This window comes from Hemicordylus capensis, chromosome 1 (assembly GCF_027244095.1).
Source record: "Hemicordylus capensis ecotype Gifberg chromosome 1, rHemCap1.1.pri, whole genome shotgun sequence".
NCBI classification, from domain to species: domain Eukaryota; kingdom Metazoa; phylum Chordata; class Lepidosauria; order Squamata; family Cordylidae; genus Hemicordylus; species Hemicordylus capensis.
Window position 1 is genome coordinate 50,142,614 of NC_069657.1, and position 26,972 is coordinate 50,169,585.

The 26,972-nt window shown below is 43.0% G+C and overlaps 1 protein-coding gene across 9 annotated transcripts in view; it reads left to right on the plus strand.

Moving 5' to 3' along the window:
• Window positions 1-26,972, plus strand: part of LTBP2 (latent transforming growth factor beta binding protein 2) — a 259,813-nt gene that overhangs the window by 149,310 nt on the left and 83,531 nt on the right. For all 9 annotated transcript variants that reach the window (XM_053276860.1, XM_053276887.1, XM_053276867.1 and 6 more), the window contains 3 exons: window positions 352-552; window positions 1,749-2,014; window positions 4,710-4,812. In XM_053276860.1, the coding sequence (XP_053132835.1) occupies window positions 352-552; window positions 1,749-2,014; window positions 4,710-4,812 (570 nt within the window). The remainder of the gene's footprint in view (window positions 1-351; window positions 553-1,748; window positions 2,015-4,709; window positions 4,813-26,972) is intronic.

Sequence of the window (26,972 nt, forward strand, 5' to 3'; positions counted from 1 at the left end):
TTTAACAGGTATATTGCAACATAAAACCTACATTGACCATATTCAGTTGCTCATTGGCATTCTTTTAGCCAACGTTAGCAACAGTGGTATTTTTAGCAACATTAAAGTCTATTTAAGTCACACAGGTGTAAGTGTTTTTAATTTTGTTTGGATAGGAGGCTAGCTAGCTAGATACTTCAGTCACCTTGGAGTTCTTTTGAACTAGGACAACGTGAAAATTTTCTGAGGCTATGGGAAAGGTTCTTAGTTGACCGCATAGGTTATGTGAGTTACTTATGTGAGTGCAGGCTAAAGTGAGTTCTTAGACCTTTCTCTCAGTAGGATTGCTTTACAGTTTTCTTTGCTTTACAGATTTCTGCCAGATTCCCTGTCTAAATGGAGGGCGTTGTGTGGGCAGAGATGAATGCTGGTGCCCATCTAACTCTACAGGGAAGTTTTGCCACCTGTCAGCTCTCAAACCAGAAAGAAAACAAGTAGGGAGGTCTCCGAATAGTCTAGCAATCAACTCCATGAAGCATTCTATGTATACACTTCCTCTGTCCAACCAACTTGGTAAGGGCTGATCTTATTGCTTTTCACGGGCCACTGGTGAGTGAGGTTTATCTTGTTCATATCTGGGCCTCTCCTTCCTCTTGTCATGTGGTGGCAAAATGCTTATCAGTTTATAAGTGCCCTAGAGGGCTTTTGTCAGCCCGTCACAGTCATAACTGAGCTTAAACATTCATAAGCCTGCAGTACTGCTCAACAATATTTACTTGACGACTGATACACATACGGGGTGGTGTTGGCTCAAGTGGCCACCTGTCCTTAGGAATCTTCATGTGAAAATTCTGACTTGAGCTTTTGCTGCTATGCAGTTATCTGTTTTGTATTTGAATTCTGTCTCAGACCAGGTCAAAGCCAAAGATATACACTGAGACCTGTCACATGCCTATACTTTTAAATAAATAAATAAGTTATAACTGTAAATACGTTAATATTAAAAAGCATAAAGACAAGGGGCTGATTCAGATGATACTTCATCCACCCTTCCCACCACGCACAATTGGGATGTGTCCTTCTTCCCCTTCCAGTGTGCAGGGGCACCTTTCCCTAATTGTGTGGGAAATAAGCTATAGTGGCTGACCTCCAGACTAATGAAGCACATGTGCAATGAATGCACAGCATGTGCTCTGGGAGAGAGGTGATTTTTTTTCAATCTTTCCTTTTTTCTCTAGCTGACGATGACTCCAAAATATGTCCCTGAGGGCCATGTGACCCTCAGGGACATATTTTTGTGAGTCACAATTGGCTACAAAGTGAAGGGGAGTTTCACAAAAACTGCACCTCCTCCAGTCCATCATTGCACACACCAGCATCACTGAACGCACGCTTCATTAATCTGGATGTCAGTGACTAGTTTCAAGTGACTAATGTCAGCTCATAGCTGACACACTGTCTTCACCTTGGTAAAGTTTCAAGTCTAGAACTCTTAATAAATCAGTCAGGCCATAAGCATTTATATATCCCAGATAGAAGCTTGACATTGATGGATTCTGTTAATCTTCTTGTCCAGATTCTAATGCTCCTTTGTTTTCTCTGAACTACATGCCAAGCCAGATATGATTTCACTTGTTTGCATACTGTGGGCCAGAAGTGACCATTGATTGTTCATTTGTTTATCAAGGTTCTAAAGTTGTCAAAATGTATGGTTCATGCAGAGCAAGGAACTCATATTTCTGTTATTAAACTTTAATTTGTTCTTCCAGCTTCAATAAACCCTTCCCTTGTGAATGTACATATCAACCACCCTCCAGAAGCCACAGTGCAGATTCATCAGGTGGCCAGAGTGAAGAGCGACTCAGACCAGTCAGAAGAGAATAGCGTTGAAACAGTATTCATATCTCAGCTTCCCACAGGCCCCCAGAACAATGATAATACCACCACGAACAACAAGATTGTTGCAGACAGCAACCAGCAACAGAGACCTCAGGGCCTTATGGGAAGGTGTTACCTGGAAACATTACATGGAAAGGTAAGACCTATTAGAGCTGATTCAGGTTGGCCCATCCTAAATGCAATACGTATGTGTCTCCTCCCACCTGGGTGTGTCATCCTACCGCTGCCTAATTTCACTGGGGGTGATTCATCCAAATTCTCTCTAAATGCGTAAATGGATTTGATGCAGTGTTTAATTTGCACACTTAGGCGTGGGTCAGATGAACTATTCCTTGCGTGATTAAATGGCAGTAGGGCAGTGTGCTGGGGGTGGGGGGAATGTGCACTCTCATTTGCATATACATATCTATGAAAAGTTAATGGCAGTGTGTTTGTGTCCTGCATTGCAATTGCAGGGTGTACATGTAGTACTGTCTGATGCTAAAAACTTAGGGAAGATTCATCTGACCATTCTGAAAGGTTGATGAAATGTTGTTCCATCAAGTCAGAATATCTGAGCATCAAAAGAAACACATTTCTTGGGGAAAGCACAATCATATAGATGTTCAGTAAAATCCCCTGTAACCATGAAAGTTTCCAGATGACAATAAAATGTGGGATCCACAGAGCTTTTACTCAAGTTCCAAGAACCCACCTTTCCCCATCACTGCTTTTCTAGCAACTGGGAAAATGGTGTGTGCTTCTCAGAATGCAAGAACTGAGCTGACCAGCAGGTGGCGCTGTGAAAACTGCATAAGGTTCCTGTTTGGAGTGTGCACAGAGGGTAAGATTGAGCTGGGAAGTAGCATGGAAGCCTGCAGAAACATCTGTACAATGAGTAAAATTGTGTTTGGAACTTGCGCAGAAGTTAGATCCTGCACATTATTGCCATGTGCAAGCTCCCCATCATGGTTTCTGATGGAATAAACTACCAGGAGTGTGGAAAGTGTCCATGCTGAAGGCAGGTATTTTCCTCTCTTCCAGATACTCTTCCACTCAAAGCAGAAAGCCAACTGTATAGATTGCAGTGATTTCTGCCAGCCATCTGGGTTGAGGGGATCAGTGCAACCCAAAGCATTTGCCTTGTTCACGAAATGCATTTTCTTCCCTTAAGTTAGGGATGTGCACACAGATCTACCTTGTATTGGGAATTATTTGTTTCAGCCTTTATGTTTCTGTCTGCCTTTCTTTCTCACATACATCTTTTCTAGATCTGGGTCTCTATGTTATTTTAGTTGGAAATGGATAAAATGTAGTGGGGGTGGGTGGGAATTATCCAGTAAATGAATGCCTGATTTTTGTGGAACAATTTATTTCCTTGGCAGCTTCTAGCAAAACAATATTTACATGGCTGAAGTTTTTTAGCTCTACCATCCATCATTTTAAATTATTGTTGTTTTGTTTTGCATCTATTAAAAACACAGGTATTCAGTGTAATACCTGTGCATTTTCTTTGTTATTGCTATAACGTAACACAATTTTCAGGTAAACCTTGTTTCTTTTGATCTTGCCATTTGGGTGCCTGTTTTCTCTATGTAAACCGTTTCAGGAAAATTTTGTTGAAAAGCTGTGTGTGTGTGTGTGCGTGTGTGTGCGTGTGTATATATAGATACACAATTCATTATCATATACTTCTTCTTTCTGTAATCTTCCCTCTGAAGACTCAGAGATGGGTCCTACTTAGGCTGCTGTATTAGTCCTCTGGGAGCTGCACTCAGAGCAATGAATTTTAATCTGGTTCAAAAGCATCCCAGTTTCCCATACTTACATTTCTCAGCCAAGCAATTCTAGATGAATTATTTCTGAAAATAATAGGTCTGAATTTATTATCACATTTCACCTGTGACAACAGGACTGGCAAAACCAACATTTTCCTAAATGAGAATAACAGTTCCATACATTCAGTGTTCTTCTCAAGTGTTTGTCCTATGACTGAGTGATTTTGTGAAATGAATGAAGTACATTTAGGTCCTAACAGTTTATGGGTTCACTCCAGGAAAGCTGTACGATGGGGAGAAGAGGCATCCTTTTGTGGGGCAGGGTCTGCAGCTCAGCAGACTGGGTGATGACTAGAAGCCTGGGCAGAGAGCATTTGTCTCTTCCGTTTCAGTCTGAAGCCAAACGTACTGGAATGTGAGCACTGGGCACATGGCCATTCTGGGGATGGATGGGTGCCAGGCTGTGGACTGCCTGTGGACTGTGAGAGCTCAGCTCTAATGGGGAAGACTGTAATCCAGAGAGCCTTGTTGGGAGGGAAGGAGAGACTCATTAAGGAAATGAAAGTGCCCCACCACAGACGTCCTCACAAGGTCTGGAATTGTGTCCCCATCTCACTACCTAATAGATGGAAGTCTGGGAGCAGGCGTTTGTTTTATCCAAAGGCTTTGCTCGGTGATATCATCTCTGGGTCATGCTCCGCTGCTCAGACCTAACAGTAATACCTTGTGTCAAATAGTAATACCCTAGCTTTCTGTGGGACAAAGTCATAGGCAGGCTCTCATTTTCCTGTCTGCAAGACTGTTTACTCTCTGAAAATTCATTTCTGACCCTGCAGGGAGTTTTGCTGCCTGTGATATGTCTGAAGTATAAAGCAGGCACCTCTGCTTCAGTAACTCATCCCACAGAAAGCAAAACCCAGACTTCTCATTCCCTTCCCCAGCATCTTGGCTGTGGTTCGATCAAGAATGTGCTGCCTCTGAAAGGAAGGAGTGGGCATAAGTGTTTAGCATGTTCTTTCTCCCTGAGTACTAATGGGCAAGTTACCAATGCTGTCTTTTCTCTTTTCTCTCCAGTGTGCTGACCCATTGCCTGGTCTGGCGAATTATGAGGATTGTTGTGGCAGTGTGGGAGCCTTTTGGGGGGTTAGCAGATGCATCCCATGCCCAGTGAAACCAGGTAAGTGCTCTCCATAGGAGAAGCCTCCACTTTTCTGGTAGTGGCTGTCTTATGAAACAGCATGTGAGGCTGAACACAGACTGGGGTGTGATGGAGATGTCCCATTTGGAAGAGGAAGCCAATCAAACGTTTGGGGCACAAGACATGGCCACTCATTTATTTAGTTATCATATTTTTATACCACCTGATATGTACACCTCTAGGCGGTACATCTCTTTACTCATGTAAAGAGTGTCTTTCTTGAGCGGCTTTTCACAGGAGAGAGAACATGTGTAATGTGATACGTTCAGGGATGCTTACTTGGTCACAGTGAGGGTTCAGGTGCCAGCAGCAATTGCTTTAGCTTGGTTGCTGGCTAAGAGCCCTGCAGTCTCCCTACTAGCCACCTCTGTAAAACCCCAGGAAGCCTGATGTTTGTTCCATCTCAGAGACATTAGGCAAGAGGAAACTGGAAAAGAGCAGCCATCATTTTAGGAGGTGCGGCTGCAGATTGGCTGGTGAATTGCATACTCAGCCTTAAAGAGTTACAGGCCTGCTTTAGATGAGGGCTTGGCAGAGACTCTGGAAATAACACTACATCAAACAATTGGAAGGATTGAAGCTAGAGTCCATTCCAACACAGAATGGGCATAGAAATCCAGCTCTGGGTTTTCTTTTCCCAGTACCCAAATACACTGATGCAGCACAGCTGAAGTGGATAGTTCAATTATTTTGAAAAGAGTGTGGCACTTCCATTTCTTGGAGTGCACTGGGAAGATGTCATCCCAACAGCAAAGTGAAAGAGAGTTCAGTACAGAAGCATTTAGCATCTTTCAAGCAGGTTATTCTGCCTCTTCTATGAGCACAGACACACATTCCTCCATCTCCAGTTCACATGGCCTTGTTTACCAAGTGATAACTACAGATGTTACCTCCACTGATTATATGATCAGCATCTCCTGGGCGAGTCTTACACATACACACCACCTCTTTAACAGCACTCATTGGCTGGCATATTAACTAAGGCCACATGGACATGCTGGAAAGACATGTCTGTGTTTCAGAGAGTGTCCCCAGTGCCACTACACCCATGTGCACAATGCAGAACAATTTTCAGTGATCTTCTTTGCCTCTTGAGGTGCCTTGTACCTTTATAAAATATGTTCATGAAGGTTGGCCCTCCAGGCATGGCACGGTCTGGCCATTTGTCAGGTAGCGCTGTGCAGGCTGGTCAATGATTAACCAGCCCATACAGCTGTACCTAGTGAATGGCTAATCTGCAGTCAGTGTGGCTCTCGTTAACACTAGGGCAGGGTGGGATGAGTGAGAGAGGCGCAATGGGCTGCTAGGAACCAGAGGCAGCTGCGCCTCATTTGGGGCTTCCCTGGCTCATTAGGACAAACTGCTACTGCCCTAAAATGTGTTTGATGTGTTTAGGATTGCTGCCTTCAGTCAGCCAAAGTCTTCATATTTGTTGTGGTTTAAAGTGGCTCCTCCCCGTCTTGGCATTATTGGAGTTTGCTTGTTGATTTACTCTTTTATGAACTAGTTTTTCCCCAGCCATTGGCATTCAACCCTTTTTAATTGGTCTAATGTCTCTCACCATTTCCTGCTCCCTCTCCTTCATTCATTCATTTGTGCAAAACTGATTTTTAAAAATATTATTATTATTATTATTATTATTATTATTATTATTATTATTATTATTATTAATTATATTAAGAATGAAAACATCAAACAGTATCTGATCCAAAAATACCACCTAGATTCAAGGAAAATTAGAGAAGTCCTGGAAATAATAAAGCAGCAAATAACAGCAGTGTCAAAGAAGATTAGCAGATACGAAGCCAGAATTACACAACACAGGCAGAATCTCCAATTCCAGTCGAATCAGAGACCAAAGCATAGAAGGAGAAACTGCAAGAAACCTAGAAACACCAAATAAAGAAGAAACAGTGCAATTCTGGGGGAAATTATGGGACAATCCAATAGATTATAATAAAAAAGCAGGCTGGATGAAAGAGGTCAAAAATGTAACCAACAAATGCAAGATCTAATAATAACACCAGAATTAATAAGTGAAAGAGCAAAGAACATTAAAAATTGGACTGTTCCATGTGACAATGAACTGCATGGCTTTTGGCTTAAATACCTAACAAGCCTCCATAAACAACTATCAAAACAGTTCAATCACATTTTGCAAGGAGGTGATATTGAACAATGGCTAACAACTGGGAAAACTCATCTCATAATGAAAGACCCAGCAAAAGGTGCAGTTCCAAGTAATTATAGACCGAAAACCTTCCTGCCAGCCATGTTCAAATTATTAACTGGAAGTGTTGCATGGATTGACTACAAGAAAGCCTTTGATTCATTGCCTCACACATGGATACTAAGATGTTTAGAAAAAACTGGTGTCAGCAAAAACATTCAGATGTCAGCAAAAACATTCAGATATTTACAAAAAAAAGCAATGAGCATGTGGAGTACACAGTTAACAATCAATGGTGAGACACTTGGACAGGTTAGCATTAGAAGAGGCATTTTCCAAGGGGACTCAGTATCCCCTCTGTTGTTTGTAATCACCATGACCCCACTTTCACAAATACTAAACAAAACAGGCCTCGGATACCAAACATCTAAAACATCAAGTAAAATCAACCATCTGCTGTATATGGACGATCTGAAGTTGTATGGAAAGTCCCAGTCAGAAATTGAATCACTGCTAAACACTGTTTTACTTGCGATATAAGCGATATAGCAATGGAGTTTGGACTAGACAAGTGTGCTGCATTAATAATGAACAGAGGAAAAATAAGAAAAACAGAAGGAATAGAACTGCCCAATGGAAGCAAGATCAAGAACCTGGAAGAGAAAGAACATTACAAATACTTGGGCATTCTCCAGGCTGATAACATTGCACACACTGAAGTTAAAAGAAAAATGGGAAGTGAATACATCAGGAGAGTTAGAAAAATCCTCAAGTCCAAACTCAATGGCGGGAACACCATACAAGCCATAAACACCTGGGCTATACCTGTTATCAGATATACTGCAGGGATAATAGACTGGACCCAGGCAGAGCTAGAGACGCTAGATCGTAAGACCAGGAAAATCATGACCATCAATCATGCTCTGCACCCCCGCAGTGATGTTGATAGGCTATACCTCCCTCGCAGCTCAGGTGGAAGAGGAATGCTGCAAGTCCATCAACAGTAGAGGAGGAGAAAAGAGGCCTTGAAGAATATATCAAGGACAGTGAAGAAGATGCACTTCAAATGGTCAATAACGAGAAACTATTCAACACCAATGAAAGGCCTAAAAGAAAGAACAAGTCAGGAACCGAGCAGAAAAATGGAGAAATAAGCCCCTGCATGGTCAATATTTGCACAATATAAGTGGAAAATCAGACATCACCAAGACCTGGCAATGGCTTAAGAATGGCAACTTGAAGAAAGAAACAGAGGGTTTAATACTGGCTGCACAAGAACAGGCACTAAGAACAAATGCAATAAGAGCCAAAATAGAAAAGTCAACAACAAACAGCAAGTGCCGCCTTTGTAAAGAAGCAGATGAAACAGTGGACCACCTAATCAGCTGTTGTAAAAAGATTGCACAGACTGACTACAAACAAAGTCATGACAAGGTAGCAGGGATGATACACTGGAACATCTGCAAAAAATACAAGCTACCTGTAGCCAAACATTGGTGGGACCATAAAATTGAAAAAGTTGAAGAAAATGAAGATGTAAAATATTATGGGACTTATGACTACAAACAGACAAACATCTGCCACACAATACACCAGATATAACTGTAGTCGAGAAGAAAGAAAAACAAGTTAATATAATCGACATAGCAATACCAAGGGATAGCAGAATAGAAGAAAAATAAATAGAAAAAATCACAAAACACAAAAATCTACAAATTGAAATTGAAATGCTGTGGCAGAAAAAGACCAAAATAATCCCAGTGGTAATTGGTGCCCTGGGTGCAGTTCCAAAAGACCTTGAAGAGCACCTCAACACCATAGGGGCCACAGAAATCACCATCAGCCAATTACAAAAAACATTTTTTAAAAAATGACCAGGAGAATGCTTACATTGTGCAGTAGTACAGAAAAAAGCACGTCTGCTAATTTTTTATTTTTTTTAAAGATTAGTAGAACCATAAAATGCAGGTGTGAGGTGAGAGAGTTGTGTTTCTCATTATTACTTATATCAGAAAGAACATCTAGTTGTAACAGTGGCATTCATGACATCACATTACAGATAGCAGTCACAATAATAATGAATGCACTTACTGGGGGAAATACTACATTACCACAGGTACAAAAAAAAAGGTGGTTTCCCCACAATTGAAGGAATCTTGAGGGAAGATGTGACTCGACAACAAATGCATGCATACATTGATTGCACAGAATCATAGCTCTTGCATTCAACAAGTAAAAATTGGGTTTCAGTCCACTAATAATCTGCTCCCTAGTGGGATGTATGAAAATCATCTCCTGGTCTAAAGGTGGGATTAATATATCAGTAAGGGCAATCTCAAAGAACTAACAGCTGCTGGCCAGCTCTGTTTCTGTTTTTGTCTCTCACACTTCTTCTATCATAGTCAAGTTTAACCAGTTTGGGAACTTACCCAAGGAGCCTGTCTTAGGTCTTGCCCATCTTTTCCCTTCCTTAGGCTTGCTGGATAACAGGAATTCCTGCTGTCCAGACAGAATAAGGTGAAGGCCAGAGATACGTTCACAGGACTGTCAGGGTCTGTGCACACAACTCTTTGAACTTGTGGCAGGTGTGATTTCTGTTAGCTAAAGTGACTTTCAAACATGCAGCCATGGACTGAGACAGCTGTGTAACCGCTGACATTACACAACAATCTCAGCATTAGCTGGCTTTTGGCACTTAATCACAACCACCTATAACTGCAATACAGGATAATTTTTTTCTATTATGCATAATATAACCTGAATGAACTAAAGAATAAGTTTTTAATCTTTTATGTAACAAAGGAATCAAAACACATACAATCAACTACAATACATGCACTAAATATCTATGGAATAAATCACTGAATGTGTTTTGACAAAAGGTTTTCTTCGGTGGTTACAAAGACTGACATCTATCCTGAGTTCCCAAGCATCCATGTTTCAGGTAGCTGCAAGGACACATGCACTGCTCCATTGAGTTCTGAATTATGAGTGCCATTGTGTAAGAGCAATAAAGTGCTAATATTTTGGGGTGCTCATCTGCACTCCAAAAGCACTCTGTGGAAGCAGAAGCTCATTCCCTGCTTTAAGGGACACACTTCAATTTTCACAGCATGCTTCCAGAGAGCAGGAGAGTGCTTCAGAATATTCACGTTCTAGCGTAATTGTGCTCATAATTCAGAACACAATGGAGCATTCTGCAGACTCTTGTTGCATCCTTGCTGCTGCTTGAAGTGTGGATACTTCGGTAGTCAGGATGTCAGTCACTAATTCCATACATACAGAGTAATAATATCAAGTATCTGTAATTTAAAAAAAAAACAATAGTTGTAAAGCACACTCAATTAATTACCCTTTCCAATCAACAAAAATTAAAATTGCAAAAACTTGCAATCACATTTTTTCTAGTGGCTGCAGTTGTGTTGGAGGGGAAAAAAGATTCATGTGTTGGTAGCCGTATGACCAGTTCTAGACATAGCATAGCAGCTGAATGTCATGGTCAGTGTGAATAAGTCTTTATTTTGCTGTCAAGCCTGGGATCTGCACAACCCTCAGGGACATAATTTCGGGTTGCATAGAACATTTCTGGGGAAAGGGATGCACACTAGAGTAAATCACGACCCTACGCATGAGCAGCCATCCTACAGAAGCGGGACAATAGCTGCCGAGGGTGTGTTGCTTTTGCTTTCATGTGCTCAGCATTAGTTAGGATGTCGACCAAGGTATAAGAAAACATGGAGGTTATTCACACAAGCAGCAGAAACCAGGCTAAGGAGCCCAGCCTGGTTTCTGCTGCATGCGAGAACTGCTGGGAGCCATGTGGCTCCCAGTGTCGCTGGGCCCTCTTAAGCAAACCACTGCTTAACCGAGGTTTTGGGTGCAAGTGCACCCAAAAACCAGGTTTCGAGATGGTGTGTCTGCTCATGTCTTCTCCTTATTTGGCTTTTTAGTGCCAGAAAGGGATTATAGGAAATGTTTCATACAGACAAAGCTAGTATAATGTAGCACTGGAAGTTAGGGACCTGGAGTTTGTCAGGTGTCTCTCAGGTTTGTCTACAGATAGGTAAACAGGAGTCCGAATTCAAGATATGTTTATAGTACAAACCTGAATGATTGTGAGTTCCTTGGCAGAAACTATCTATCTATCTATATACTTCTCTAAGGTGTACCCATGGCTAATCCCGTGTGTGGCAGCTCTCGCGAGAGTTTGCGAGCAGAGGAGAGGAGAGCTGGTCTTGTGGTAGCAGGCATGACTTGTCCCCATAGCTAAGCAGGGTCTGCCCTGGTTGCATCTGAATGGGAGACTTGATGTGTGAGCACTGCAAGATATTTTCCTCAGGGGATGAAGCCGCTCTGGGAAGAACAGAAAGTTTCAAGTTCCCTCCCTGGCTTCTCCAAGATAGGGCTGAGAGAGATTTCTGCCTGCAGCCTTGGAGAAGCTGCTGCCAGTCTGTGAAGACAATACTGAGCTAGATAGACCAATGGTCTGACTCAGTATATGGCAGTTTCCTATGTTCCTAGAAGCACTGTGGTGATTGGGCAGTGGAGATTCCATATGCAGATAGGGAGGCGGTAGATAGGGAAGAGGAGCCTGTGGCACTGTGGTGATTGGGCAGTGGTGATTCCATATGCAGATAGGGAGGCGGTAGATAGGGAAGAGGAGCCTGTGGCACTGTGGTGATTGGGCAGTGGTGATTCCATATGCAGATAGGGAGGAGGAGCCTGTGATGGTTAAGGTCAGTTGGAATGCAACTGTTACTGGCTGGAAGATGTTCTTGATTGTAGAGGAGAGGAATCTACACTTATATTAAAAGGATAGTGAGGGTGAGGGTGAAGAGATCTCTGAGATGAGGGGGGCTGTGGCAGGGGGTGAGGGCAACAATCAAGTACTAGCATGCAGATGCTCTGTGTGGGTTAAGCTAGTTTCAATTAAACCATGTTTGTAGTAATATGTGCTCTTAAACCAAAGATAGACAACTTCTGTCCCAAAGGCCACCCCATACTTCAGAGTGGCCAAGAAATATTGTCTTCTCTAGAAACCAACACCAGCAGTCCACCCAACTCCAGTTTCCTCACCATGTTACCAACATTCGCCTCACATCCTCTGATGGAGAATGTCGGGTGAATGTCAGTAATGTGGCGTGGAAACTGGGCTAGGGCGGGTTCAGATGACACACCCACCAAGAGCGCATGCTCTTGCATTCTGATATGTTACTGTCTTACTGACTTGTAGCAGGTCGTGTGAACCTGCCCAATGTATTGAGCTTCCTCAAGCTCCTTGGAGAAAGAATAGAATATACATGTAATAAATAACAGCTTGTAAATATATTTCTGCATTCACATTTTTCAAAGGTTTTTCTGTTTGTTCTAAAAGAAAAAACAATGTGTGTTGGAAAGTTGGAACTGGTAATGTTGCATATTCAGTGCATTCCCCAAATCAGCCTCCCACCGAGTCAGCAAGGGTTGGCAAATAGGTGGCAGGTTGCCCAGATTAAACCAGAGTCATTGGGAAATGCTGGATGATGTTGGAAGCTGTGCACCATTTTCTGTGCCAGAATGGAATGCATTGTGAAAAACAAATTCTTGTCCTTCCTCACTGGGATAATGATAAAGATGACTCAGAGGAAACACTGAAAATAGCTAATGAAACTTCTCCAGTGAAGTGTCTCAGTGGTGCCCCAGAGGCTGCCCCACTCCTGCTGAGTGCACTGTGGGGGTAATTTTACATGGAAGAGGGAGTTGATTCCATGAAAATGGAATGCATGTAATGCTTTTCATTAAGTGTGCATTTATGGGAGTCTTTTCATCCAGTGGAATTTCAGCATGATTTAGGGGCGAGGCACTCACCACTCTCTCTGGAGCGGTCCCCACAAACCTGGAAGAGATTCTTCCACTCTAAAAGGGCTAGTGAATCGTCACTATTGAATGTGTTAACTTTCTGGTAGCTCACAGTGTCTGTGCTTTTGGATACCGCTGGAATTACTGCACTAATTGTTCTATAGTACATAGAAGCATAACCAAGCAATTTTAATTGCTTAAATAGATCCAGTGGAGTTGCATGAATTGAAATTTATCCCAGACTCCAAAGCTGTTGAGAGGCCTTTTTTCAAAGTGCTCTTGAATTGATGCGATCAGAAATTTATGTACTATTATGGAATCAATTTGTTTGGAGGGGCTAAAAGGATCAGTCCCAAACCTCCCTTTCCCCAAACCTTCACACAATTATCCTGTCTGAAGCCCATGGGCATCCAAGCAATTTTAGGCCTGCTGTGAATTTAAAGCTGCAGCTTATTAAGAAAGAATGCAGTTCATTTGGGCTCAGCAGTCTTCACTTAGGTGTTCCTGCTGGATGGCTAACTAGCTGCCCAAGTGATTCTCCCTCCCAGGCAAAAGCCAAACTTACCAGCCTCACGTGCCTCACAGCAAGCTAGCTGAATATGTGGTATAAATACATTCTCAGGAACTATAATGAGCTGGAACCCCAGAGGCAACCAGTTTGCTCCTTTTTGTGTAGCTTCCCTGGTTACATAAGAACAGCCCTGCTGGATCAAGCCCAAGAGGCCTCTCTAGTCCAGCATCCTGTTTCACACAGTGGCCCACAAGATGCCTCTGGGAAGCCTACAGCAAGAGCTGAGGGCATGCCCTCTCTCCTACTGTTGCTCCACTGCAACTGGTGTTTAGAGGCATCTTGCCTCTGAGGCTGGAGGTGGCCCATAGCCAGTTATAGCCGCTGCTTGAAGCAACTGGGCCCATTGCAACCCTGACACAGATATGATATCAGCTCTTTTCCTCATTAACGAATGTTGTTATATCTCCTGTTTCAAATGCTCCTATTCCCTGCAAAAAAAAAGAGCAATGTGGAGTAATGGTTAGAATGCTGAACTAGGACTTGGAAGAACTGGGTCCAAGTCCCCACTCAGGATTGAAGTGCACTGGGTGGGTGACCCTGGGCCAGTTGCTCTATGTCAATCTCACTCACTGGATCATTGTGAGCAGCGCTTGGAGAGGAGAGCTGGTCTTGTGGTAGCAAGCATGACTTGTCCCCTTAGCTAAGCAGGGTCCACCCTGATTGCATTTGAATGGGAGACCACATGTGAGCACTGTAAGATCTTCCCCTCAAAGGATGGAACCGCTCTGGGAAGAGCATAAGGTTTCAAGTTCCCTCCCTGGCTTCTCCATGTTAGGGCTGAGAGAGACTCCTGCCTGAAACCTTGGAGAAGCCGCCGCCAGTCTGTGAAGACAATACTGAGCTAGATAGACCAATGGTCTGACTCAGTTTATGGCAGCTTCTGATGTTCCTGATGTTCCTGATAACTGAGCAAAGAGGCACCTTTAAAAAGTGGTGATTCTCTTTCTTGTGCAGGGGGAGAGCAACTGGCCCTATCCAGCCCCAGCACAGCATCTCTGCAACAGGACAGGGAGACATTTTATTTTATTTTATTTTATTTTATTTTATTTTATTTTATTTATATGTAAACCGCTTTGGGAACTTCTATTGCAAAGCAGTATATAAATATTTGTTGTTGCTGTTGTTCTGTCCTTTAATAGGAATAATTTCATATTCTGTTTTCAGCATGGTTTTCAACAGTCATTCTCATTTATGGACTCATTCCACTTTGATTAGTATTCAGTAAATCTCCTGTCTTTTTAGTTCTTTTAAGAATTGTATCTGTTTTCAGTTATTGACAATTGACTAACAGCACACTTGCATAAGGATGCCATGCCAACATAAGGCTGCTGCACAAACAAGTTGTGCTAAATCTGGACCTGGCATCCCAGACTAGTGTTGCACAAGCACAAACATGTTTGCTCTTGTGCAACAGGTGCACCACCTGTGGCACACCTCATATGTTTTAAAGGGAACTTTTGTGCACTTGTGCATTTGCGCAATATGCAGTTCTGCAAACCCCCATGATTTTGTGCAGCTATGTGATCTTGCACTTGCAAAACTTTGTTCATTGTGCAAACAAGCGTACCATTAGTCAGAATGTCAGCCAGCATCTGTTTTTCCTTTGGTGGCTCTGTGTCTTGTTTTATATCAATGACTTATACTTCTACCCCAATATGTAAAAAATAAAATATAAAATAAAGGTAGTCTTTGTAATGCTTGTTGTAAACTGCCTAGAGACTTCAGTAGTGGGCAGTATACAAACATGTTTTAAAAAATTAAAAATCCCCCCCTACTCCACATCACCGCTACTTTTCCCATTCCATGGGGATGGAAGTGTTGTGCTAAATAGTATAAGATGCAAATGAAACCTCATCTGAAAAGGCCTCCATTGACAATTGTACTTCCTTAGAGATAATCTAAATTAAACTGAATTAAACTAAACCAGGTTGAATGCTTGAAGGAGCATCTATCTCAAAGGGCAACCTTTGGCCAACACGTTACTTGACTACAGCCCTAGCTGATTCTTATGCTCCTACGAGCCATGAGCTGACTTCTCGCAACAGAGGTACCCCTCACTGCTTTCTCACTCATTGCTGCACTTCTGCTTGAGCCAGCCTTTTCCCCTTCCATTCTCGACTCCATGTGGCTATTCTCTGAGTAATAATATCTCTCCTTCTTGTTGGAACCTGCCTCCATTCCCTACGGAGGCCTCCTGCCTGTCATACAGGCAATTCACTGTGTGCTTACTGCAATACCTGGCTCGGCTCCATCACCCTGCTGTCAGCAATGGCTCACAACCCCCACAGCAGCCATCCTGCCCGGCTCCCCTACAGAGATTAATTGTGACTGTTAAACTAACTTCCATGCAGCTACTTCAGTGTGCAGCTCAGCAAGTCCACATAGCATTTGTAGCACTCATCATTCATAGCAGCAACTCTGCTCAGGCTTCTGTTAGCCCTCAAGCCTAACTCCTTCATATGCAGCTGTCTTCGCTGATGCAAGGTGCCTGAAGCATTGTAGCAGACATGTAGCCTAGAACAATATTCATCAAAGTGTGCGGCAAACACCAAGAATATCTGCAAACAAGTTCTTCTGATTGTGACCTTGGCACCCGAAGGGCTCCTGGGGAGTGGCACCAACACATGCAACATATGAAAATACCTTAGATGGCCGGGCAAAATCCTCACACCCAGTTCAGTGTTTACGCAGAAACCGATCCCTGTCCAAAACTGTTTCTTACAAATCCAACATAATTTTTATTCACTGAGACTATTCCCACGATCGCCCCAAAGCGGGCTAAGGGAACCCAGCTGCGCAGCTCCCAGCAGCTAGCTACATTAAATCCCCCTCCCCTTAAATGAGGTTAATGGAGCGATTGCTCCGTTAACCTTGTTTCTGTGTACACAAGTAGACCTCTGACTGGGAGCCTGCAAGCAGCCTCCCGGGCTTGGGGGGTCTCTCCAGGATACCGCACGGGCTGGTGCGGGGCATCCTGGAACTTCCGGGGGCCGTGCGGACCCCGATCCCCGCAACTACCGCTAGCTCCGTGATGGAGCCAGCAGTCGTGTGGGCGGCCGATCCAGCCAACCAGGCACGAGCAGCTGCTCGTCAGGATGGCTAAGCCTACTCTCCCTGCAGAACCCCGTCAGGTGCTTTGCACATGTCGTGTGAAGTGCCTCAGAGTCTGACTGAAAGTCAGTATACCTCACTTCATGGTTTTTGCCTACTTTTTGCTGCTGCAAAACAAGGGAAGAGGGCTGAGGGCAAGGATGGAAGAACTGCTGAAAGATGCAGGGTTGTTAGTGGTCTGATATAATCAAGACATCCGTTTTGTCCAATTGAAAAAGCATTCAAAGGAGCAAAGTACAACCGTAAAGTACAGTTTTATATTTATTATTTATTAATTAAAACATTTTTATACCACCCAAAACTTACATCTCTGGGAGGTTTACAACAGAATAAAAACAAAGTAAAACATTCGTTAAGACAAAAATGGTTGCCCAGAAACATATCGGCAGCCGCTGTAGCTCCTTCAATACAGGAGTTATATGGTCTCTCCGAGATGACCCAGCGGCCGCATTCTGGACCAGCTACATTTAATGCTAAATATGCATCTTGTGGCAGGACAGTGGGTTTCAAGGCAGTTTGATAAGACCCTGACTCTGTTCTCACACGGAGCCTAACCCCGGCTAGGGACACCCAGCCTGGGTTAGGCTGTGTGTGAGAACTGCCGGGATTGGGCCCAATCCCAGTGGGGCAGCACTGCCTTGCAGCCTGGCTCTTAGCCAGGGTTAAGGACTCAACTGAGCCCTTAGCCAGGGCTCCAGGATTGTGTGTTCACTGGGGCTAGGTTTTGTCCCAGCGGACACAGAGACAGGTGCCTAGAGTGCCCTTATCCTGGGAGAATGCATCACACAATGCATCACACATTTTGCGTGGTGCATTGTGGGATCTCTGGATGCCCGGGATGCATCGTCCTGGCCTCCGGACCTGTGCGCTGCAGGTGTGCAGCACGGATTGTCTGAGAGCGCAGCAGCTTCGCAGCCATCGTCTGAGAAGAAAGTAAGTTTGCCCATTTTCCCCCCACCTGTCTGGTCTTGTGAACAACCTCCCTGCTTTATTTATTCATTCCTCTGAACGATGGTAGATAATGCTTTTGCTTATTTATTGATACAATATAGGAAATCTACATGTGAAAGTCAACATGATAGACTTCAGCTCTCCAGTGAATTATCTTATTTCTACCCTCTTTTTCATTTTAAAGAAACATTTTCATAATATTTCTGTGTGTTGATAGCCAAGAAGACAAGTCCTAAGTTTAAGGCTTTAAGATTCAACTTTCTCCCTTCTCTCTAGGACTCTAATTGTGCTTAACTTCCCAATAAAATGACAGATCTTCCCCGTGTTGTTCTTTGTTTGAGGCAGCTGTAACTTGGGAGTTCCATTTGCTTGCAGACATAACAAAGACTAAATATGGCTCTGAACTGACACTGGGGATGGGTAAATGGATTGCTGTCCAGACCATGTAGGTGGAGTTCCAGTCTGTGGCCACCTGCAGAGCTCTCTTAAAAACAAAGCCTACTGTTTGCAAATTTGGCAATAAAGCAAGGCTCAAAGGTTACATCATTTATTTTTAACCCTTCGCCAAGTCCTTAGGCAGCCTGATATCCCTCTTTCTCCCAAGGAAGAACCTCTCAGCTGCCTGTTAGTCTAAGCCACATTTCCTCTTTCTGGAGAGAATTACAAACAGACACACACAGAGTGAGAAGCCCTAATCTTTTCTGGCTGCCTCTACAGACCCAGTCAACGGCTGTGCTTAGTCAGAGCATCTGATCTGACTTTGTTCTCCTCCCTTATTCACATCCAGAATAACTTCCAAGGGCAGGACTCCAGAGCCACAGGATCAGACTATTTGGAATGAAGTCATGATAAGGTCAGCTGCGGTGCTCCTCAGACCCAGCATTCAGTCTTCGGTGTCTCCAGCCCAAGGCTGACAATTGGTGGCATCATATGTATATTATGAAATGCTTGAATAACTAGGGCCAAGTATTTATTCATTCATTCAGTATATTTATATACTGTCCCATACAAAAAAGTCACTGGGCGGTTCACAATATAAAACCATTAAAACATTAACTTAATTAAAACAATTCAACAGACAATAGAACTCTAAAACCCAAGCTTTAAAACTATAAACTAAAAGCCTGACTAAACAGGTATGTTTTTAGGTCCTTCTTTAAAACGTTCAGAGAAGGGGAGACTCTAATTTCATTAGGAAGCATGTTTCAGAGTCCCGGGGCAACTCTAGAAAAGGCCTGGTTTCAAGTCACTACCAAGCGAGCCAGTGGCAACTGCAACCGAACTTCCCCAGATCTTAATAGGTGGTGTGGTTGATGAAGAAGAAGGTGTTCTCTTAAATCATTTTGGTCTGATCATAGATAGTTAATTAATGGTAAAGGTGTCACAAATGGCATAGATAGCAGAAGTTTGTTGCACTTCTGGACAGGAGCAGGAGCAGCTATGGACATGGCTATGGTATAGGATCTGGTCTCTCCACTCCAGCACCACACTACTGCCTCGAGTTTTTTCAGATGGTGACTTTACCACAACTTTACTTTGGGAGGGTTGGTGTGCGTTCACGGGCCAGATTTACCCCGAAGTCCATGCAATATTTCAGAGAGTACTTCACACATGATTTGGGGTTTTCCCTCCGTATTGGAACCTAGTCTGATTTGTATCCGGGGGGAAAAAAAATCCTCTTTTTGCGCCAGAGTATCCATTATGCCCCGAACTCACAATAACGCTTTGCGGTAAACAGCCTAACAGCTGCTTATACCATGCATACAAAGCCTGCTGTCTGAAAAGCCTCCTGGTCTATGGTTTAATAGACTAGAAACAAAATCATTCTACGGCACAGAAGTGGTGTTCCCTGTAACAAGGAACACTGCACAGAAAATATATGTATATTGTAGAGTGCACTTGAGTCCACTCAAGTGCACAGTACAATATATAGTACATATATTTTGGTCATGATTTATGGCAGGCTTGCCAAAAAGATTGGCCACTGCTGGTTTAGATCCTCCTACAGATTCAATTCCCTTTTTTCCTACCAAACACGGTGCAGCTTTTATCCAATATTCAAGATATCACTTTTTAGGACTGATTCACACAACTTTGTATATGTGTGAGATATATATGAATTACTCATTGCATCATTATTTTTTAAAATTAATGTGGTCCAGTGGTAGACATCAGAGTAAACATAGAGGAAACAGGTGATGGAGTGTATGAAGAAAGCAGAAATAAAGGCTAACATCCAGACTAAATTACTCATAAGTAGTCCCATTGAAATTTATGGAATTAATTTGTCCCATTAAGTTAAATGGGATTACTTCAGGCATGCATTGCTCCTCCATTTCCTTCAAAAATCAGTTTCGTTCACTCTAAAACATGGTGCTGGAGTTTTTCTGGAATTTATTGGCTTGCTTATATTCACCTATAAAAAGATTTTGAAAGGTTTAATTGTGCATGTTGCCAGTCATTTAAAAACCCATAGACCTATTTTAAGCAACTATTTAAAATTCTCTACAGTGAGTCAGGAAACCATGTGTAGCCAGAGCTGTGAGAACCTTGTAAAAAAGGCTGGGGGAAGGTAATAAATGAGCCCTGGGCTGCTACTCCAGCACCTAATCAGGAGCCCATGTCATTCCTTCCACTTTCATTTCCCTTATCACGTGCCAGGGGGTGGCGGATTGTGCAGAAAACGACAATATTGGGAAGATGAGGCAGTCACAGGTGGTGTGCACAGTTTTGGCAATACCTGACCTTAGCTGTAGTTCCCACCTAATAATTTGAACTTTTTTATTCAGAACAATGTAAGCTGCTAGGCTCTTTCTGAAAGGCCCAGGTAAATTTTCTCTGTTAGGTCATAGTTATTCATTTACATATCTTCATTATGTTGGCTTTCTCTGTGTTGTGGACAGGAATTTGGCTTTTTCTTTTTCAAGATGTTACACCTGTGTTATCACAGGTCATTCAGCACATGTGACTGCATATTAAGAGAAGATAAACAATTGCAATTTAATTTACTGGTTAATGATATTTTTGCTTCCCGTACCCCAGAGGGTGAGCAGCAATGTTCCTTATAACAAGGATTTCCGGGGGTGTTGACTACAACTCCCATAATCCCCAGCCAAAGGCCATTACAACTGGGGATAATGAGAGTTGTAGTCAACATCTGGGAATCCCTGTTACAGACAACACTGGTGTGGGCAGGGCTGGCCTTATCATGAGGCAATGTGAAGCAGTCACTTTGGGCTGCAGATTCCAGAAGGGGCACTATTTCCCTTCATCTAGCCTCCATCCTTGTATGCCAGTAAAGAAGGATAATACAAGAGAAAACAGCATTTTGGCTTTTTACTTCTTGTGTGAAAATTGTTCAAACTAGCACTGATTGTGCTACATTACAGTAGCTTTGAGAGAGAGCATGCCCTCAGCTCTTGCTGTAGGCTTCCAAGAGGCATCTGGTGGGCCACTGTGTGAAACAGGATGCTGGACTAGAGAGGCCCCTTGGGCCTGATCCAGCAGGGCTGTTCTTATGTAACCAGGGAAGCAGAACTGCTCAACCCACTGTAAGGCTCTAACACTGTGGGGATCTACACAAAAGGGCCGCCCTGGACCTATTTACTTTTTGTGAGATTGCAAATTGAGAATAATGGAAGTAGCATATGACGTGTGATCACAAAAGAAGTCAGTAGTTCCAGTATTGCTCTCTTGAGCAGCACCAATGCCATTTATGTTAGAGCCCCACAGCAGTGTGGGCGCTATGTTATGCTGCAGGTCATGTCAGCCGATATGTTTGTTACAGACTGAATAGGAATTAGGAAAGCATAGAAACAAGCACAGTACCAGATTCAACATATATAATCAGTCTGAGAAACCCTAAACTGTAAGCCAGCTCACGAATCAAATCTCCCCTTCTGCTGTTCATCTTCCCGATACCTGAGACAGCCAATAACCCATTTGCCCCAATCAACTTCAGTGGCAATCGATGGCTCACAATAGCAACATAGATTCCACTCCACCCCACCCCAAACTCTTTAGTTTACTACCTTTATGAGGTAATGCAGAGTTAAAGCTATTGCACTGGCCATCACTAAGAAAAATGATACAACCTGGCATTTTCTTGTTAGGGGTGGTATTTAAGTCTTCTGTCCTTTGCAGTTAGGTACTCTTAAGCTTGCTAGACTTTGTATAGGATCAGACTATACATTTCCTTAATCCTGCGCAGGGATTAACAGGTGTGTGTGTTTGCCATTGAATCAGGGCAACTCTACATATGTGCTCAGGATGTAGCAGGTGCCTACTTTCCCTGCTGTACTAAGTGAGTGTGTGTATGAAGCAAACTGCATGTTTCTACAAATCATCATGCTTCTGCATACAAGACCAGGAAAAAGGAGACATATGTTGTTCAGAGGGCTGGATGCCAAAACTATGTTTATCATGGGAAAAGTAATATTTTTTCTAATATAAAATGCCCCCCCAGGGCATTTAAATTAATATTAAAACCACTTGCCTTGTGAAACTGTAGGAAATACAAATAATGGGTCCTTGTTTTACAATTTAAAAAGTTTACATTTTAAAAATAATCATTAATAAGGTATGAAAAATCCAGACTCTTAAGTGTACCGAGTCAAATCAGTGAGGTTCACAATCATGCTCAGCAGTGAGCCAGCCATGTAAGGAAGAATAGGAATTTGTGACAAAAACTGCCAGAAAGTTATAGCTTTTGTGATGGAATCACTTACATAGACTCACAGGATCATCTTGTCTGTTTATAGAGTCATTTTATAGTAATGCTTATAGTACTATCTACTATGCTAATGCTTATAGTACTATCTACAGTACTATTGGACTATAGTAAGTGGCGCAGCAGGGAAATGTTTGACTAACAAGTAGAAGGTTGCCGGTTCGAATCCCTGCTTCTATTTAGGGGTGTGCGTGGCTCGGAGTCCCCCGTGGTCCGGCAGGGGGGGAGACTGTGATTTTAAGCGGGGCTGTGGTAGTACTTACCCCCCCCCCCGCGCTTCCCCCTCTGGCGCTGTTCCTTTAAAAAATCTTCTTGGGGCGGCAGAGCTCCTCTCTGCCGCCCCTGCCCCCGTTGTTGTTTGAAAAGCTTTAACAGAGATGAGCGCTAGTGGCACGCATGTGCCCTGCGCGGCGCACGTGCTCGTCTCTGACGCTGCAGTGCGCGCCCCATACGTCACAGTGACGTATGCGGTGCGTGCTGCAGCGTCAGAGATGAGTGCGCGTGCCGCACAGGGCGCATGTGCACCGCTAGCGCTCGTCTCTGTTAAAGCTTTTCAAACGATGATGGGGGCAGGGGCGGCAGAGAGGAGCTCTGCCGCCCCAAGAAGATTTTTAAAAGGAACTGCGCTGGAGGGGGAAGCGCGGCGGGGGGGGGTAAGTACTACCACCCCCCCCCGCTTAAAGTCACAGTCCCCCGCCCAGCCAGACCGCCGGACCTCCGGACAGGTCCGGCGGTCTGGTCTATCATGCCGGACCAAAACCATGCACACTCCTACTTCTATTATATCGGGCAGCAGTGATATAGGAAGATGCTGAAAGGCATCAGCTCATACCGTGCGGGAGGAGGCAGTGGTAAACCCTGCTGTATTACACCAAAGAAAACCACAGGGCTCTGTGGGCTCCATGAGTCAAAATCAACTTGATGGCACACTAACTTTACAGTACAGGAAATGGTTTAAGAATCACTGATTGAGGTTGCATGGCAGTAATTTACAACCGCCAAGAGATTAGTAAAGCAAGACTTACTCTTGCAGAAGCCATGCTGGTTCTCCATCAGCAAGCCCTGTTCGTCTAGGACAGGGCTTCTCAACTTTAGCCCTCCTGCAGATATTGGCATACAACTCCCACAATCCCTGGCTATTGGCCACTGTAGCTAGGGATTATGGGAGTTGTAGTCCAAAAACAGCTGGGGGACTAAAGGCCTGGTCTAGGAGTTAAACAATTTTATCCTTAAGTATGCTTTCCATCAACTTACCTGGGACAGACGTTGAGCTAACCTGCCTATAATTTCCTGGACCCCCTCTAGATCCCTTTTTGAAAATCGGTTCCCAGAGCACATGTACGAGTCCAACTTCCAGTGATGGGACGACTATGCCAACACTGGGCATATAATCGGAACAGGGGTGTAACTATAATAGGGCAAGGGGAGACAGTTGTTTGGGGGCCCTCTGCCTTGCCCCCCCCCCCAAGGCAAGTCAGATGTCTGACTCCCCCAGCTGCGAACCCACCCGGGCCTCCTTCAGTTGTATTCATCCTCCAAAATTTATGTGAGTGTTAAGACCTAGAGCTACCAGAACAGCATGTCTTTCTCTAGTACCATTGCATCATCCACAATTTACAAAACCTTTTTAAAAATAATTTAGGATGATGTTCTATTGTGGCACATAGGAGATACACACACACACACATGCTTTTTGTTACCACTATTTAGCCTCATTTAAGATTTATTTACTTCATGAGCTGCGCTTCGGGGGGGGGCATTTTAAAATCGTGTCTCTTGGCCCACTCCAACCTTGCTACTCCCCTGAATCGGAACCTGCATATATTGCAATATTCCACCTTATTTGTGGTATGGAAGCTGATATCTCTAACCAACTTCAAATCTTGGTTACAGATGTTGATTTCCAGACCTTTACTAGTCATCTCCCAGAGAACTCTGTGAACTACAGTTCTGGGAAGGCAGACAGGGATCTCTAGCAGAGAATTCTTAGCACCATGATCAAATTACAATTCCCAAGATTCTTTGGAGGACTCCATAGGAGTTAAAATGGTATAAAACAAATATAATTTTGTATAGTAGTTACAGCCTTAGTGTATATCCAGATTTCAGCTTCCTAGTTAAACATAAAAATTGCTACCGGAGCAAAGATCAGGTATGTTTTTACTGGATCACCCTACTCTCAAGAATGGAAAGTCTGTCATGGAGCAGAGCATTGGTCTTAGGGACTCCACACACATTACCAATTTCCTAAATAGGAGTCACTTCAATGTAGGAAACTATTTAATTATTTATTTTTTCAAATTTGTAGACCACCCCAAACTTTCGTCTCTGTAAACCACTGGTTTACAACAATATAGAAGAGATTAAAAAAGAAGACCCTAATATAAATTAAAACCACAATCCAGTTTAAAAGCTTGGATGAAAAAATAAGTCTTTAGAGACTTTTAATTGTCAGAGATGGGGAGGCTCTTATTTCAGCAAGGAGTGCATTCCAGAGTCTCGGGGCAGCAACAGAGAAGACTAGTCCCTGCAGATCCACCAGATGAGCCTGTGGCAACTGCAGACAAACCTCTCCAGATGACCTCAGTGGGCTCATGGTGAAAATATGTGATTTTTGTATGTAGATGTGGAAACCCTACTGGCATGTAAATTCTTGACTGTATATAATGTGAAGCTATGATTGCTCATAGCCTCCTAGTGCATGTCTACTCGATTGTATGTGGATGCAATGATTTACACACATGTAAGATTATCACACACTACAATCTACACATAGGATTTATGAGGCTAAGTAAGTGTCAGAAACTGGCTTTGGGACTCCTCCATCAGGGGATTAGACAGTGTGGGAAGATCCTATGACCCAGACTTCAGATGATCCCACACCACTGGGATACCTTGTGTCCAGGAAACTAAGGAAAACAGATCTAATACCTGAGTCTGCCATGACCCAAGGATACAACCCTGCCATTGTCCTTTGACTTGAATGAGTCCTTTGAGGACCTGCCAGTAGAAATCCCCCAGTGATTTCTACAAATGCCCTGGCAATGCATATAAAAGGGCTACACAATTTCAAGCCTCCTATAGATGTTGGACTACAGCTCCCATCATCTCTGTCTATTGGCCACTGTAGCTTTGGATTATGGAAGTTATAGTCCAACAATAGCTGGAGAGCTGAGGTTGTGCAGCCCTGGCCTATAATGTTGGTTAGATCCCTTTAGGCCACAGAGTGGCCAAACCACTCTATCTGGGTAGCAGCTATAATAAACCTATTGATAGTCCCAAACAATTGCTGGAGCAACATCTGATCTACTCTGCTTTTGCTTGCCTGCTTGGAGCTATCCGAGGTCCTGACCATTTTTTAAAAAAAATCTCATTTGTGCTTCCCTCAGAACTGTCTGAGGCCTTCATCCCCCTCTGGACTCTGACCAACATCCAGATTACTGCCTCATCAGGGGCCCAAGCTTGGCCATAGTGCCTTGCCTGGAGCAGCATATTGTCAATAATGTGCAAAACAGAAGGACACATATTCATTGTGGCAATATCGATAATGAGCATTAAATCTACCCCTTTCTTTTATGGCGTTCTCTGTCATCCAACAGGTGTGAGCTGTAAAGAGCATGGGATTATTAATTATCTAAGTGATTAGAACTAAGACAATGGGTCCAATTTTGCCATTCTTTATTCAACCTCCTGTTAAAATCCACATGAATGTATATTTACTGATTATTTATTTATTTATTACATTTATAGACCGCCCCAGACAAAGGCTCTGGGTGGTCCACAAGAAGTTTAAAAAAGGCATAAAAACAAGCAACATTTAAAACACACAGTTTAAAACAATATAAAAACAATTTTAAAATGATTCAAAATAATTAAAAACCAATTAAAATACCTAAAACCAACTTAAAATCCTTGGAAGGCCAGGCCAAACAAGTAAGTTTTTAGGGCTTTCTTAAAGGCCAACAGTGAGGCTAAACTGTGGATATGTGTATATTATACATTTGTTTATCATGCAAATTTCACAATCAGCAAGCAAGAGAGAAGAGATTTGATTACCTCATTTGCAGGTATTATATTTTAAGAAGAGGAAGAAACACCTACTAGGTGAGAGAAAAAGAATTTGAATGGATGGGGATAGTTTTCATTATGAAAAATGTGCTCCAGGTGATGAACATGACATAGAAAGCAACTGTGTCCTCCTTTGAGTTCAAGGCTGGGGAGGCAAGCACAGCTGAACAGAGACATAGGATAAGTCGAAGGAAGGACATCTTGTATCACCAGTGTCTCGTGATCAGTTGTGCATTTTATCACTTAGTCACTCAGTAAGGGTCTGTGAGTTTGTTTGGTCCACTTTACAATGCTTTAAAATGTTAGGACTGCAACTCTTTGTATTTAAAACACAATATAACTGGGATTGCCAGTCTGAACTTGGAGTGGGAATTGCCTTTTCTGCTCAGCAGCAAAGATAGCAGATATAGCTCTGAGCTTGCCAACTGTGCCCCTGCCCCATTTTTAGTTAAGCCTCTGCTATTTTTCTATTGTGTAGAAAATGACACTGTGTAGAAAAGACAAAGGATGCTGGACTAGATGGGCCTTGGGCCGGATACAGCAGGGCTGTTCTTATGTTCTAATGAATTGCTCAAAGGGAAAACAACATATCTGGGAATAGAGAAGAAAGTATCCAGTCTATTCTATTTTCAAAATTTATTCCCTGTCTCTCTTTTGTAAAATTCAAGGCAGCTTACGGAAACATCAATTAAAAATAACTA